Source organism: Xenopus laevis, chromosome 8S (assembly GCF_017654675.1).
Source record: "Xenopus laevis strain J_2021 chromosome 8S, Xenopus_laevis_v10.1, whole genome shotgun sequence".
Lineage (NCBI taxonomy): Eukaryota > Metazoa > Chordata > Amphibia > Anura > Pipidae > Xenopus > Xenopus laevis.
The window spans coordinates 6,706,666-6,723,737 of NC_054386.1; the positions used below are offsets into that span (position 1 = coordinate 6,706,666).

Here is a 17,072-nt window from a genome sequence, read left to right on the forward strand (position 1 = left end):
TCTCTTGCCGGCAAGATACTATCATCACAATATAAAACACAACAGTTTTTTTGTAATCTGCTGCAGAAATGTTAGTAAACTGGTTATGTGGATTGTTTGTGAAAGCCACAAGGAATCTCTGGGAAGTAATTGAAGTTGGTGCCATTGCACACAATGGAGAAGTGCCCTGGGCTTGTTTGTTTTTTAAAGAAAATAAACCGCACTCTGGCATAACAAGTAAGCAATTGTATTAAGTGGCATGTTACAAATTGGTACTCCCTAGTGAAAACAGTTTACCTTGCCCTTTAATCTGCCTGCGGGCTTATTCATATGTTCCTTTAACACAGGCTTGGCTAATTAGGCCAACAAAAAAAAAAACTTTGGCTGGTTTTAGAGTTGCCACCTGGCCGGTATTTTACTGGGCTGGCCGGTAAAAATGATGGTTGAGCCCAATATTATTAATAAGGAAAAAAGATAAATCATACCTCCCAACATTTTGGAAGGAAAATGAGGGACAAATTTTTTTCACACGTAGAACAGCGATTTTGTTTGACCACGCCCTTTCTGTGGCCACACCCCCTAATTACCATGTTCATGTTAGATAATTTGATAAAGTTGTTATAAAGTATCTTATTTGCACCTGTTCTGGGCTCTCTGCCAAAAGCCGATTAAGTTAAAAACTTTGTTTCTTTTTCTGGCTGTTCAGTGCAGAGAAAAGAGGGACTTTCCAATACAGATGGGGGACTGCAGGTTGAGCTGTCAAAAGAGGGACTGTCTTTTTTCAAGAAAAGGTGGCAACCCTAGTTGGTTTCCAAAGTACAAACCAGCCTAAGGCCCAAAAAGTAGCCCAAATCCGTACCTTGGCTAGTTTGTACTTTCAAAACCCGTCTGGGCTTTAAATTTGTAGCCCAATTTGTCTGGAAACTCCGCAACCTGGCAACCCTGCCCTCTTTCTACATGGGACTAACCTATCGCATATCATAATGCAACAGAGACTTTCCAGGCCGCTGATAGGTGGTGTGTGTGGTGACGTAGCGCTGGTGCATGCTGGGCCTTGTAGTTCCAAGACATTAAGCGCAGCTCGCCGGGACTTATAAAACTGCGGAACGTCGCATGTGTCACCTGGTCTCACACTAAAGCACGTGTCATGGCGTTAAGCCAAGTCTGTCGCTTTATCACAATCAGGCGAATAATAAAATCTCAGCATTTCACAACTGTCTTCCCCCCACCCTCCAGCTCTAGTCAAACCGTCACCCCCCCTAAATCGCTGCGTTAAATGTGAAGGCTTTGCAACATCCCTGCCGGAAGTGTCGTAAAAGCAAACCGGAAGCGTCGACTGTCGCTTGCCGGCGGCTTCCGTTTACGGCCGCGGGTGAGCGGAGAGCGGAAGACAGACTGGGTTAGTGAGAGTGAGGGTCCCGGCTGAGAAGGAGGGGATGAGACTGTCCCGGGCTGTGTGAGTCGCTGCTATTTCGGTTTGTCTCTCCCTCATCAGCAGGAGAATGGCGGATGCACCGTCAGGCCCGAGCGTTCTCTCTCACTACGCCGGGGCCGGACTCGCTGGAGAACAGCAGCGAGAGGAGGAGAGACACAAGGGCCGCCATCACCACCAGCTCAACGGGCTCATCAGCCCCGACCTGCGGCACCTGAAGGCCGTGTCCTCCCTGAAGAACAAGCTGCTCGAGCAGAAGACCAGGAAGGACTCCGGCCTTGTCCAGCCCCAGGGACGGACTGATACACGGGCTCCCAACGGACTGGAGCGGCTCCAGGGGGAGGAGGAGAAGCTGAGCGCGTGTCTGGCCTCCTGCAGCCTCCGGGGAGATGGGGAAGCGCTCGGCAATCACGTCAGTCAGGGGGAGAACGACGACACGATACGATATGTGCGATACGAGTCCGAGTTACAAATGGCAGACATCATGAGACTCATCACCAGGGATCTGTCCGAACCTTACTCCATTTATACCTATAGATATTTTATTCACAACTGGCCGCAGCTTTGCTTTTTGGTAAGTGGGAGGGGCTGGTCTCCGTAGCAACCGGCGTAAAGCCGCACGTACAGGGTCACGTGGGTGCGCGTCCAGTCTGGGGCTTTTCCTTCAGGCAACCCCTGTGCTCTGTGAGTCCTACATCTGCACTGGCCACGGGTTTGGCGGCTTTCCAGATACTCATTTAAAGCCCAGGCGGGGTCTGAAAGTACAAACTAGCCAAGGTACGGATTTGGGCTACTTTATTGGCCTTTGGTTGGTTTGTACTTTGGAAATTAGCCAAAGTTTTTCTTGCCCTGATGTGCCAAGCCTGTGCCTCCCAATGCATGCTGGGTAATGTAGTCTTTGATTAACAATTTGCCGACTGCCAAGTTGAACTGTTGCTTAAGTATTCATTTTGGGGGTATAGTTTTCCTTTAACCAGCGTTGCCAGGTCTAATTTTCAAAACCAGTTAAAATCAGATACAAAACCAGCCCAAATCTTGCGAAGAGACACTTGAAAAGTAGCCCAGAAATAGCACAATACGTGTAGTGAAAAAAAAGTTTTTAAAATAAATATATGTGAAAACATACGCCTTTTTAAAATTGTCACTCTTTTGCAAATGTTTCCATGAACAAAATGGGACAGAGCAACTTCTACACAAGTCCGTCCCGTTGCATGCTGGGTATTGTAGTCATACATTCAACTTGGCAGTCGGCAAATTGTTAAACAAAAACTACATTACCCAACATGCATTAGGAGACACGGGCTGGGCTAATTAGGGCAACAAAAAAAACTTTGGCTGGTTTTAGGGTTGCCACCTGGCCGGTATTTTACTGGCCTGTAAAAATGATGGTTGAGCCCAATATTATTAATGAGGAAAAAAGATAAATCATACCTGCCAACATTTTGGAAGGAAAATGAGGGACAAATTTTTTTCGCACGTAGAACAGCGATTTTGTCTGACCACGCCCTTTCTGTGGCCACACCCCCTAACTACCACGCTCATTTTAGATAATTTGGCAGGTTATGAAAGTTTGAAAATATTTCTCCTTATCTAGACTTTTTTTGTGTCTCAAAATTGTTACAAAGTATCTTATTTGCACCTGTTAGCTGTTCTGAGCTCTCTGCCAAAAGCCAATTAAGTTAGAAGCTTTGTTTCTTTTTGTGGCTGTTCAGTGCAGAGAAAATAGGGACTTTCCAATACAGATGAGGGACTGCGGGTTGAGCTGTCAAAAGAGGGACTGTCTTTTTTCCTGAAAAGGTGGCAACCCTAGTTGGTTTCCAAAGTACAAACCAGCCTAAGGCCAAAAAAGTAGCCCAAATCCGTACCTTGGCTAGCTAGAAGGAAAATGAGGGACAAAATTCTTCGTACGTAGAACAGCGATTTGTTTGACCACACCCCTTTCTGTGGCCACACCCCCCTAATTACAAGGGCTACTTTATTGGCCTTTGGCTGGTTTTTACTTAGGAAACTAGAAATATGAAATAAGAGCCTCATTCAGTTATACTGCTAGTAATACATAGCCTGCAGGTTATATATACTGTATATATATAAATATATCTAGATATATATATCACAAACCAAGAAAAATAGAGACATGGAATGTAGAAGTGTCTTAGTATATGGACACATCCACCTCCCTCCCTAATGCTAACCAGTTCAGGCAAGGATACAATATAATAATAATACATTCCCTGTCTCTATTTTACTTTGGAAACTAGCCAAAGTTTTTCTTGCCCTGATGTGCCAAGTCTGTGTCTCCCGATGCATGTTGGGTAATGTAGTCTTTGATTAACAATTTGCCGACTGCCAAGTTGAATGTAAGACTACAATACCCAGCATGCAACGGGACTGACTTGTGTAGAAGTCGGGGGTTACCAGATTTTAGGCTTTGTATTCTCGCATTTTCCGGTGACTTTCCTCGATTGCAGACAATTTTGGGGCAAAAATCTGCTGGCCACCAAAATGTTTAATTGTTTTACCAATATTTAATGAAATTGTATATATATTCAGGCCTCATGGGGCCCCTATTCCTCCTGAGCCCTCCTCTGTAGTTACTCCCTGGTGACGGGGGTTGAATCTTTCCCATTTTGATTTACAGAAAAATGTGCAAATCAGTGAAAATTGAAAAAGGCGTATTTTCCACATATATTCATTTATTTTTAAGACTTTCTTTTCACTGCACATGTGCTATGGGTACAAACTAGCCAAGGTACAGATTAGGGCTACTTTTTTTTTGGATAGTTTGTACTTTGGAAACCAGCCAAAGCCGTTTGTTGCTCTAATGTGCCAAGCCTGTGTCTCCCAATGCATGCTGGGTAATACCTAGAAAAAGAGCCAGCAGCACAGGCACAGGACCAACAAACAAAATATAGGGTCACATTGTTTTAAACAGCAGCAGTTTAGTGTTCAAAGGTAGGATTTAAATATTCAACCGCTGTGTGATAGACCCTTGTAGTTCTCACCACCACCTTAATAGGGGTTCTTCAATTTCCTTAAGGATTTTTAAGTGGTTACACAACTTTTCAACTTGCATATAAAAACTCCTGGCTTATTTCAGCCCTCCTTCTGGTATAACTGTTGAATGATAAGTAGCAGCAATAGTATAAAACCTATTTTAAGTATTAAAATGCACTCACATGGCATCTCATGTATAAAAGCATATCTATGCTCCGGCAGTCCCCTGTGGAATACGGCACAGTCTTTTTTTGTCTGTAGGTTGTGGAAACCAGCCTGCAGCTTTTCTTCCTCATGCTCAAAGATCGGGCGCTCTCCAGTGACGTCACCAGCCTTACGCGTTTCGTCTGCAATAGACATGCGTTTTTACATGAGATGCCATGTGAGTGTATTTTAATACTTGTTTTTATAAACAAAAAACACTATTGCTGCCACATATTCAACATTTGGAGTCCAGAAGGAGGGCTGAAACAGGGTCGGACTGGGGGGCCCGGGGCCCACCGGGACTGCTGTCCAGGGGCCCCCCTCCGGCCCCCTGCACCCCTACTAAAATATGTCGGCCCAGCAACACCGGCGATTGGCACGCATGCGCAACAGCGCCGGCGTTCGGCGCGCATGCGCAACAGCGTCGGCGTGCATGCGCTGGCGGCGCTGCGCATCGCCGGAAAAAAACATTTTTTCCGCGATCCGAAATATCTAGAGAAGGGTTCTGGTCCGACACTGGGCTGAAATAAGACAGGAGTTTTTACATGCACGTTGAAAAGTTGTGTTTGTGAGAACCCACCTAAAAATCCTTAAGGAAAGTTGAAAAACCCCTTTCTCTAGAATAATTAAGGTGGTGGTGAGAACTACAAGGGTCTATCACACAGCGGTGAAATTTTTAAATCCTACCTTTGAGCACTAAGGTGCTGTTTAAAACAATATGACCCTATATTTTGTTTGTTGGTCCTGTGCCTGTGGTGCTGGCTCTTTTTCCAGATACTGTGATTCGGGTTTGAAGGGATACAAGTGCAAGCCAGATGAGGATTGTGAACACAATTGGATCTTGGGACTATAAAAAACTTTGGACATGTTGTATAATATAGTTTTTAACAATTTGCCGACTGTCAAGTTTAATTTAAGACTACAATACCCAGCATGCAATGGGATCTGACTTGTGTAGAAGTCGAGCGTTACCAGATTTTGGGCCCAGTCTCCCGTCACTCTTAAGCATTCTCGTGTTTTCCGGTGACTTTCCTCAATTGCAGACAACCTGCTGGCCACCAAAATGTCTAGGGTTTGAATAGTTTTACCAATATTTATTGAAACTGTATATGTATTCTGGCCTCATGGGGCCCCTATACCTCTTGAGCCCCCCTCTGTAGTTACCCCCCTGGCAAAGGGGGCGAATCTTTCCCATTTTGATTTACCGAAAAATGTGAAAATCGGAAAAGGCGGTATTTTCACATATATTCATTTATTTTTTAGACTTTTTTTTTCACTGCACATGTGCTATTTTGGGCTACTGTTTAAGTGCCTCTTGGCTAATTTTAGGCTCCTTTAAATTAACGGCAATATTTTACCTGTAAACAGAATCTAGATTATATACAAAAAGGATACCTTTGTATGTTGGCTAGTTGCATTTTAGATCCACAGTACTCTGTTCATTACAAAGGCTAGCAAGTGCTTTACTTTGAATCATACTTGATGTTCCTTGACATTTAATTGCTTTTGGCAAGTCATCAGTGTGACACAGGTATGGGATCCATTATCCAAAAACCTGTTGCCTAGAAAGCTCCGAATTACGGAATGGCCGTCTCCCATACACTCCATTTTATCCAAATAAATCTAATGGAAGCATTTTTTTTTTTAAGCAAGGCCTCACAAACTGATAATCTTGTGATATTATCATAGTTACAGCCCTGGTTGAACCCACATTAAATTACAGCACAGAAATTCTAAGCACAGCTACAAGTGTCCTCAAATATTTTGGGGTTATGTGACGAAAGGCACTACGTTTGCCTACGAGCAGTAACCCATAGCAACCGATCCACAGAAAGCATTGACTGATCATCTGTTCAAAAGCGAACCTCTTATTGGTTGCCATGGGTTACGGCTTCTGGGCAAACTAGTCTTTTCTTAAATAAGTGGGTTTGTGTTATATGCATTTTTATTCACTTAAGAAAAATGTAATTGTCAAAAAAATGCACAAAATACACTATTTTGGATTCGGCCAAACCCCCGAATCCTTTGTGAGAGATTCAGTCGAATACCGAACTGAACCCAAACCCTAATTTGCATATGCAAATCAGTGAGGGGGAGGGGAAAGGAGAGTCGTGTGTGGCTACAACATTTTTTACTGCCTTGTTTTGTGATGAAAATCACATAATTTAAAGGATTCGGTTCGGCCAGGCACAAGGATTTGGCCAAATCCTGCTGAAAATGGCCGAATCCTGAAACGAATCCTGGATTCGGTGCATCCCTAGTAAAAGCAGATCAATCTGTTATGTCAGTTCCATTTCAGCATGCAAAAAAGGGGAAGATAAAACTTTATAGTAATTAGCATTAACACAAATTTATAAAGCCGCAACATATTCCAAAGCTCTGTACAATGAATAGGTGTATACACATACCTTCATTTAGATTGTAAGCTCTTTTGGGCAGGGTCCTCTTTACCGCCTCGTATTGCTTTTTGTTTTTTTACGTAATTCATATGTCCCACATCTAGGTGGGTGTACTGGGGAAAGATCTGCTGGCTTTGCAAACAAGCTGATCTTTTAATATTTGGCCAGCTTTAAACCAGTATCCTCAGAAGGAGTACACTTCTGGTTCTTAAAGGAATAGTTCAGTGTGAAAATAAAAACTGGGTAAATGGATAGTCTGTGCAAAATAAAAAATGTTTCTAATATAGTTAGTTAGCCAAAAATGTAATGTATAAAGGCTGGAGTGACTGGATGTGTAACATAATAGCCAGAACACTACTTCCTGCTTTTCAGCTCTCTAACTCTGAGTTAGTCAGCGACTTGAAGGGGGGCCACATGGTACATTTCTGTTCAGTGAGTTTGTAATTGATCCTCAGCATTCAGCTCAGATTCAAAAGCAACAGATATGACCCATGTGCCCCCCCTCAAGTCTCTGATTGGTTACTGCCTGGTAACCAGGGTAACCAGTCTATGTAAACCAAGAGAGCTGAAAAGCAGGAAGTAGTGATCTGACTGACTTGTTATACATCAAATCACTCCAGCCTTTATATATTACATTTTTGGCTAACTAACTATATTAGAAACATTTTTTATTTTGCACAGCCTATCTATTTACACAGTTTTTATTTTTACACTGAACAATTCCTTTAAAGGAATTGTTCAGTAAGAAATAAAAAACTGGGTAAATAAATAGGCTGTGCAAAATAAAAAATATTTCTAATATAGTTAGTTAGCCAAAAATGTAATGTATAAAGGCTGGAGTGACTGGATGTCTAACATAACAGAACACTACTTCCTGCTTTTCAGCTCTTTGTTTACACTGATTGGTTACCAGGCAGTAACCAATCAGTGACTTGAGGGGGGCACATGGGTCATAACTGTTGCTTTTGAGCTGAATGCTAAAGATCAATTGCAAACTCGCTGAACAGTTATGTCCCATGTGGCCCCCCTTATAGTCACTGACTAACTCAGAGTTAGAGAGCTGAAAAGCAGGAAGTAGTGTTCTGGCTATTATGTTACACATCCAGTCACTCCAGCCTTTATACATTACATTTTTGACTAACTATATTAGAAACATTTTTTTATTTTGCACAGCCTATCTATTTACCCAGTTTTTATTTTGTACACTGAACTGTTCCTTTAAATAAAGAGGACCTACAGATTGAAAAAAATCAGTAGTGCTAATCTTGCAAAACTTTTGCAAAATTTATTATTTTTTCCTATACCATTTTAATAAAATCGAGCTTCTGCTGGTCAGGGTCAGGGGTACTCCATTGTAATGAGCAGAGCAGCAGCCATAAATAGGCATTGTTGTCTGTTTAGATGAATAAAGCAAATAGAATCCTTCCCTGCAATACCTGTGTATATACTTTGCCCCACCCCCACTAACTTCAGAGTTAATCGCTGCTACTTATTATAAAGTAACTCCTTTTTTTCTAGATTTATTTTTTATTTTTGGAGTCGGCAATGGAGCTGATTGTGATGCAGAGCATTACCTGTTTCCCACTTTATTTACCTCCTTGCCAAAATGACCTACCATAATTATTATGTTCCAACTGCCTTTAGGTAATTTGGTCTTCAATGAGACACTTGGAATCATAGAGCATTAGAGGAGTTAACTGGGCGTGGGAAAATGAAAAAACGGTATTTTAATATAAAAATACATTTTCAAATGGAGCACTTAGCCTTTACTCGCAGTTCTCACTAAACATGCATTACCTGTCTAGACAAGTTAAGAGCCACTAAGAAAGCACTCAGACATTTTTGGCGCCATGTTATGTGTCTATTAATGTCCTTTAAAGTAGTAGATTGAAAGGAAAACTTTCTCAAGTATCCTGTAAGAATATGTATAACACTCGTTCTTATCCCACCACCCAGTGGGCCATTCTCCAGTATGACTGGGTGACCATTTCTAAACTTCATAAAATTACCATATTCAGTATTTTTATACCGACCCATTCTCTCTTTTATGAAGTTTAGAAATGGTCACCCACTTTGTATAAAATCACTGAGCTGCTTCTGTTGGAGAGACTTTCTGCATTTTCGTTTTAACCCTTGGGCCACTGCTACAGATATAGTCAAGGAAATACCTGTTGTCACAGACCCATGGCTTTAAAAAATGCTGAAATGCTCAGGATTAGTTCAATATGTTGGTATAAACCCCTTCCCTTGTGCTTGTTATGTGCAGTAAGTAACTAGTACAGATATAGGATGAATTATTTGGAATTCTTGGGTTTTCCATACAATGGGTCTTTTGTTTGGAACAGCATTCCGTAAAGGTGGCCATAGACGCAAAGATCCTATCGTACGAATCGAGGATTCGTACGATTTTCGGACCGTGTGTGGAGAGTCCTGACATTTTTCGTCCGGCGGAGATCAGTCGTTTGGTCATTCAGACAGGTTTGATTTTTTCCCGACCGATCCCGCTGGAGCCCATTGCGCTCTCATCATAATCCGATCGTTCGGCCATAGGGCCGAACGTTCAGATTACCCCCTATATAGCCATGCCCGTTAGTGGGATATTGGGGAAAGATCGGCTCATTTGGTGATGTCCCAAACGAGCTGATCTTTTCGTCTATGGCCACCTTAAGGCTAATAGCCATTTACTCAAAGTTTTATTTTGCCATCAACAATAATTGAACATGGTATTCAAGTATTACAGCGCTCTCTGGATAATAGATCCCATACCTGTCCTAATGCATAAAAGATTAATAGACTACTAGATCATTCTAAGGGTCAGGGCACATAGCAAATTCGGGGAGATTAGTAGCCCGGTGACAAATATCCTCTTCTTCGGGCCGGCTAATCTCCCTGAACTGCCAACTAAAATTAAAATTGGCCGCGGGATTGGAGCGATTAATATTCCGAAATCACCCAAAGTTTCAATTTCAGAAAACATCGCTCCGAGTGCCATCACGCCCGCAATTTTCATTTTAGCCGGCAGGGGAGGCAGTTCGGGGAGATTAGTCGCCCCGAAGAAGAAGAGATTGGTCGCCAAGTAAATGACCCTGGCAACCAGGCAGTGGTTGGAATGACAGATTGAGAGCTGAGTTGAAGGCCAGAGATGATATGTACCATAAGTAATAAGGTATAATAGTCTCGCAGTAAATTTGCTTTCTGTTCACAACAACAGCTACATTAGCAATCGGTTTAAATTTGGGGTTGGATAGAGGCGAAATGGAAATGTGAATGAAAGAAAAAAAATAAAACTATTGTAAAGTTAGTTTTTTGTATTTAAAAATAAGTTCAGGGAAACGTCCCCTTTAAAATTTCAGTAAATTGATTTTACCATTGTAATTCACTTTCCTTTTATTGCATTCCGTTTTTGTGCATTGCAGTGTTTACTCTCAGATAGGGATGCACCGAATCCACTATTTCGGATTCAGCCGAACCCCCGAATACTTTGTGAAAGATTCAGTCAAATACCAAATCCTAATTTGCATATGCAAATTAGGGATGGGAAAACATTTTTTTAGACCTTGTTTTGTGTCAAAAAGTCATGCGATTTCCCTTCCCGCCCCTAATTTGCATATACATATGCAAATTAGGGTTCGGTTTGGCCTGGCAGAAGGATTCGGCTGAATCCTGCTGAAAAGGCCGAATTCCGAAACAAATCCTGGTTTCGGTGCATCCCTACTCTCAGAATACACATCCAAGTCGTTGCACTCCAAAGTCAAAAAATCGCTCAGGTAGATTATCAGTTAAAAGATCATCCTTTATTGATTTACATCAGGTTAAAATAGAAATGCTAGCTCATGGTCTGACGCGTTTTGTAACTATGTACTTCATCAGAGACCTGGGCATGCTCAGTTCCATACCACTTCTTATACCCACATGGGGACCTCCCCTTCCCCTTACAAAAAGGTGAACTAATTAAAATAATGCACTAATTGGCACCACATACAAGTAATCAAAATAAAGTGAAAAAGAAAATTCCTAAAATAATTAATCTAACATTTCAAAGTCTGCAAACAAGTTCCAATCACTTCGATACATTGTTACATATATTTAAACATTTCTCACTATGTTGCCACAGTTTAAATCTAAGCCATGTAAATATATTTTGCTTTTTAAAATGCCACTTTCAGTTAGATATCGTGGATATAAAGTTTTAACTTAATGATTCAAATTTTGTTCTACTCCCTACTCTCGGAACACTGTATTTATTCAGTTCCCTGTGAAATGTCAATGAAGTCCTTGCAATGTTTTTATTTTTCAGGCCATGGTAGGCGAAGAGTGCGTAGGTGCCATCGTTTGCAAGTTGGATATGCACAAAAAGATGTTCCGACGAGGTTATATAGCCATGTTAGCTGTGGATTCCAAATACAGAAGAAAGGGCATTGGTACGTACATTGTTTCTAATATATATTATTCTCTGCTGACGAGTAAGCGAACACGGCAATTTGGTCAAATTCAGTAGTTTGGTCAAATTTTCGGTTGAACATTTTGTATCCATATTTACAAGTGTACCTCCAAAGTAGTTGGAAATGTCTATTTTACTAGTGCTTTGTTTGACTTTAAATATGGAGTAGAGATGAATAGTTGTATCTCTTCTCCATTTTGGAGAGTTTATTTGGTATATTTTTTTTGGTTTGTTTTTTTGCTTTACCCCCTCAACCCTAATACTAACCCAAAATTGTGTTTAAAGGAGAAGGAAAGGTTAAAACTAAGTAAGCCAGAATGATCCGTCTAAATATACCAGTAAACCCCAAAAGTAGTGCTGCTCTGAGTCCCCTGTTAAAAGAAACACAGCATTTGCTTTCCTTCTATTGTGTACTCATGGGCTTCTGTATCAGACTTCCTGCCTTCAGCTTAAACCTCATTGCCCTGGGCAAGAGCATGCTCAGTTTGCTCCTCTTCCCCCGCCCCCTCCCTTCTCTGCTGTAATCTGAGCCCAGAGCAGGGAGAGACTCAGGCAGGAAGTGATGTCACACCATGTTAATACTGCAGCTCATATCCTAACCAAACAGAGAGTTTCTAGAGTTTTTTACTCAGGTATGGTAAAACATTCTACAGAATAAATATAGCATTCTAGCTTGTACTATTGCAACTAATCTATTGGCAATAAACTGCCTCCGTAGCTTTCCTTCTCCTTTAATCTCTCTAACTTTGAATCTCCATATTACTTTTGCTCAATCAGTTATGCAGTTTTATTACATACCTTTCTTCTATATCCGTTCCAGAATTTGCCTATTCAAAGTTATACGCACATTTCCGATTTCCATTTTAGGTACACATTTGGTTAAGAAAGCTATTTATGCCATGGTTGAAGGGGATTGTGATGAGGTAAGACAACAATCGCAACTTGTTTTGCTCTGATTTTCACCGTTATATATTTGATTCATCCACATTGCTTTTCAGTCCTTTCACACATTGGGGCAGATTCACGAAAGGGCGAAGTGGCCAACTCTAGTGTCAATTCGCCATCCGCAGGGACATCGCCAATTTACTAACAGGCGTAGAGGACAATTTGCTAGCAAACGAGGCTGTCGCTAGCATTCGTTTGCACTCTATCGCCAGTTGACTTTTCACTCTGGTCGGTACTCCACAAATTCACTAAGATGCGAATTTTACTGAGCGTTCCCTCTTTCGCCAGAGTTGACTTCGCCACCTCAGACCAGGCGAACTGATAAAACGAAGCTACATCCTCATTCATCCTGTATGCCGGAAATTACTTTTCTTTTTTTAAAGAGGGATTGCTTTCAAAAGTCCAAACGATTAAAAAAATCGTTCACAAATAAATCTTTAATCTAATTTGAGGGGCATGCCATATTTGTTTAAGGGTGGGCTCATGTCTAGGGCATTAGAGGATCTCTTTTGTCTTTATTATGGCTCATTGGGCGTGTTTGAAAAGTGGCCATTTCCAGCATTTGCACCAACATTACTAATCAAGACGTCCATACAACTTTTAGGTACCCGATCTATTCAAATTAACCTAAGCATGAGTGATTGCAAAATTTTGCTACGCAGAAATGAGCAATAGAGAAAATTTGCTATTAAATGCTCGCACTGCCGAAGTAACGCTAGTGAAAATTCGCCATTGTTCGGCTTCTGAGATGCAACTACTCATGTTGGTTAATTAGCATAGTGGTAACGAATTTGTGCCTGGAGAAGTGGCGTGGAGAAGCGGGCGGTGGCGAAAATTAAAGCTTTCGTGAATTTGCCCCAATGTCTCCGCTCACTGGGACACTGTCATACTGTCTCCTCTCACTGGGACACTGTCATATCCTAAATTCAATGCTTATAAGGGCAATGGCACGCTGGATTTTTAGACGCCCATGCTACCTAGTTCTCTTTCCCACCAGCCATTTAGATTACATTTGTGTTGCAAAGTAGCTGACGTTTCTTCTTGAGGCAACTTCAGAAAGCAATTCGGAGTTCCATGGCCTTCGGCCTTGTGCTTTTATATGGTCATGAAACTCTTCGGTAACTTATAAAATCCTTATATTTTACAATAGGGGGTACTTTATTCACTATAAAATACACAAAATGAATAAAAGTGAATAAAGTACCTCTTATTGTAAAATATAAGTATATTATAAGTTACCGAGGAGTTCCATGACTATATATATATATACAGGTCATGGAACTCTGAGATTACTTCTAATATCCTCATTTTCCAAAAAGGGGTACTTTATTTATTATTGTACATAAGTTTTAGGGCAGAGACACACATGGAGATTCGGAGACATTAGTCGCCAATCGACAAATCGACTCTTCTTTGGCAACTAATCTCCCCAAACTGCTTGAATCTAAATCGCATTTGGAGCACTTCCTCGTGAGGCAACTTCGTAAAACGAATCGATCCGAGTGCCATCCCGTTGGTGATTTCGATTCTAGCTGGCGGAAAGGCAGTTTGGGGAGATTAGTCGCCGAAGAAGAGTAAATTTGTCGCTTGGTGAATCTCCACGTGTATCTTTGTCCTTAGCAAGTCATGTGACAAAAATGACATCACTAAAGGACAAGGAAAGGTTAAAATTAAGTCTGTTTTATTTTAACATGATTTTCAAACGGTGTTCTAAGCACTCACTGTTTCCCCTTACTTTGCTTCCTTTCTCTCTGCACGCTCCAGTCTTCCAAAGCTCTCCGTAGAAGTACAGTGACGTCACTGCATTGCTAGCGTTCCACACCCCCACTGCCACGGGCAGTATCTCCGTTGTCTCTCATTATGGCGCATGCTCCTTTTGATCCTTCATGCTCCTTCTGTAGAAGGGGCTTTAGCGCATGCGCAAAAGGGTCTGCAGTTTGGACCGCTAGAGTCATGATTTATGGGTAGCTGAATGACTTTACAGCAATAAAAACCTAGCGATTCAGGACACTATCAGGAGGTCTTACATTCCAGCAAACTATGTCGGGTAAGCTTTCGTTCTCCTTAAAGGGCACCAATCATAACTAAAATCATTCCCTAAGTAAAAAAACTATGTGAAAGTTCAAGAAATTCGATTTTTAAAACAGTTAGAATTGTTTGTATAATGTAAATGATCAGCTCACTATTCCTTCTGCAAGATCTCCCCTATCTCCCCTGCAGTTCTAGCTGAGGCAGCCATCTTGGATTTCACTGGCTCCTCCTACCTATATCTTCCCAGCCAACTGGTGCTCTGAAATCTCGCACATGCTCAGTTGAAATTCCTTGTTGCTTATCAACCCTTCTAAGCTATTTTCAAATCAGCCAAACCTGTGTGTTAGCTGCTGTTCAGTAGTGCTGCCACCTGCTGGAAGTTAGTGTGTGTCCTTCATTTGTATAATAACATCACCAGCAGGGAACAAGATAGGGAAATCTCCTGATAACTCAAAGCAGTGTTACAATCTGAGCATGCTCCTGAAATTTGCATATTATAGTCTCTGTTATAGTCTCAGTGATAGAACCCATTTGACAAAGTAAGGGATTTTTTAAAACCTGCAGTTTTTTAAAAAAAAAATGTCAGTTACTAAATGTAACTGTCCTAGACACAAGATGAGATGATGTTATACCGTATATACTCGAGTATAAGCCGTCCCGAGTATAAGCCGAGGTACCTAATTCTCCAAAAACTGGGAAAGCTTATTGACTTGAGTATAAGCCGAGGGTGAGAAATGCAGCTGCTTCTGGTAAGTTTCAATCAAACAATTGAGGGTTTCTGCTCCCATTGGAGGTGCCGGCGTCTCGTTTTTGGATGCCGGCGACCATTCTTGGACGCCGGCGAATATTCTTGGAGACTATTCTTGGATGCCGGCGACTATTCTTAGACGCCGGCGACCGTTTTTTCGCTTGACCCAAGTATAAGCCGAGGTAGAGTTTTCCAGCATATTTTGGGGGCTGAAAAACTCGGCTTATACTCGAGTATATACGGTATGTAGTTTGATTAAATGTGTTTATGTTGTACTGGTCAGTTAATATGTGTTTGATTTTGGGTGTGATAGGTGCCCTTTAAGCTCTGTTTATAACTGATGACAACACGAAGAACCGTTTTGTAAGGATATAATCTTTACATTGCCGCCTTGCAGAATTACGAATATACACATTTGCTAATTAATGTTTGTTTTTGGCCAGGTTGTATTGGAAACAGAGATTACAAACAAGTCGGCCTTGAAACTGTATGAAAACCTTGGCTTTGTGCGAGATAAGCGCCTGTTCAGATACTATTTAAATGGAGTAGATGCACTGCGTCTTAAACTATGGCTGCGTTAAGGAAGGAACGTCACGTCGAGGAAGTAATCCCCGATCGATGCTTGTCCGGACATCACATCCATGCAGCTCTTTTGTCAGTATCCCGTTGAGTGTCGCACATAAATGTTGCACTAAGGCATGGCGCACGTGTCCTGAGCTCAGATTATTTCTAACATCACGAAGACCTTTTGGGTACGAGCAGGATGCGCCAGTCGCTAGCCAAGACAGATTCATAAATTTGCAAATCTACTGACTGTGTTGAAGAATTATCATTGAACCTATATGAGAACTGCAATCTCCGGTTCCCGGGTGGGGGGGGGATACATTACTAACATTTCATACAGAACTCGCCATAGTTTTCTGAGGAAGACAAAAATAAAGCTTTTGATTTTAGCTTTTATTTTTCACTATTGAATTTTCCATTCTTTAATATTGTTACCTCCGTAAATAGTGAATGACAATAAAATCCAATGTATTGTGGGGCGGGGTGTGCATTACAAAAAGTAATTCAATTGCGTCTGCCGATGCTTGTATAAATATATTTGTCTTCCCCCACTATATACACGCATGCTTTCCTTTCCCCTCCTCTTTTTTTTTTTTTTTTTCTGTTGTCTTTGCAAAGGAAAAATCCATTTTGGTTTTTATTTAAATTCTGACGGTAAATTATTTCTGATTTTTTTGTTTTTATCATTTGAACACCTGTTTTTTGGATAGGGTGGGTGGTGATCGATGGCAGCCCTCACTTTATTTCTTGAGAATTGTAAGCTATTTAGAGAATAAAATGAACGATCTAGCTGCTATAAGAGAAACAATACTATAACTTAAATCTATGCTGGTTTCGGATGCACTTTTCTTTAGGAGCTAGGGATTTTAAAGAAAAAAAAAATTATTTAAATTGGTATGTTTTTATTTAAGAGAGAAAATGCTAGAAGGCTCTAAAAACTACCACCCTGTTTTTTATTTTAAATAGATAAAGATAGAAATTTAAAGAACTGTTCCACAGTTAATGGTCATGGAGCCGATCTTTAAAGGAGAATTCAACCCTTAACTAAAAAAAAAACCTACCCCCCTACCCTACGTAGACCCCTCTTCCCCCCCAGCCTAACTGTTACCCCAGGGAAATGCCCCTAACTTTTTACTTACCCCTCGGTGCAGATTCAGTGATCGCAGTTCACGGCAGCCATCTTCCGGTTCTTCGTGCCTTTTTCCGTTGAATCGGCAATTTCCGTCCATTTCAGCACATGCACAGTTGTTGCAAACCGGGAAATTGCTCCAACTGCGCATGCGCTGCTTCTCCGGTCTCCGTCACAGTAGGGATGCACCAAATCCAGGATTCGGT

At 41.3% G+C, this 17,072-nt stretch overlaps 1 protein-coding gene across 2 annotated transcripts; it reads left to right on the forward strand.

The window, feature by feature from the left end:
* Nucleotides 1-1,141: 1,141 nt before the first annotated feature.
* Nucleotides 1,142-16,293, forward strand: naa30.S (N(alpha)-acetyltransferase 30, NatC catalytic subunit S homeolog). 2 transcript variants are annotated; one of them, XM_018232158.2, is made up of 5 exons: nucleotides 1,142-1,985; nucleotides 4,667-4,787; nucleotides 11,306-11,429; nucleotides 12,317-12,372; nucleotides 15,617-15,751. In XM_018232158.2, the coding sequence occupies exons 1-4, from the start codon at nucleotides 1,482-1,484 to the stop codon at nucleotides 12,330-12,332; spliced, it is 765 nt and encodes a 254-aa protein (XP_018087647.1). In that variant the 5' UTR covers nucleotides 1,142-1,481; the 3' UTR covers nucleotides 12,333-12,372; nucleotides 15,617-15,751.
* Nucleotides 16,294-17,072: the final 779 nt, after the last annotated feature.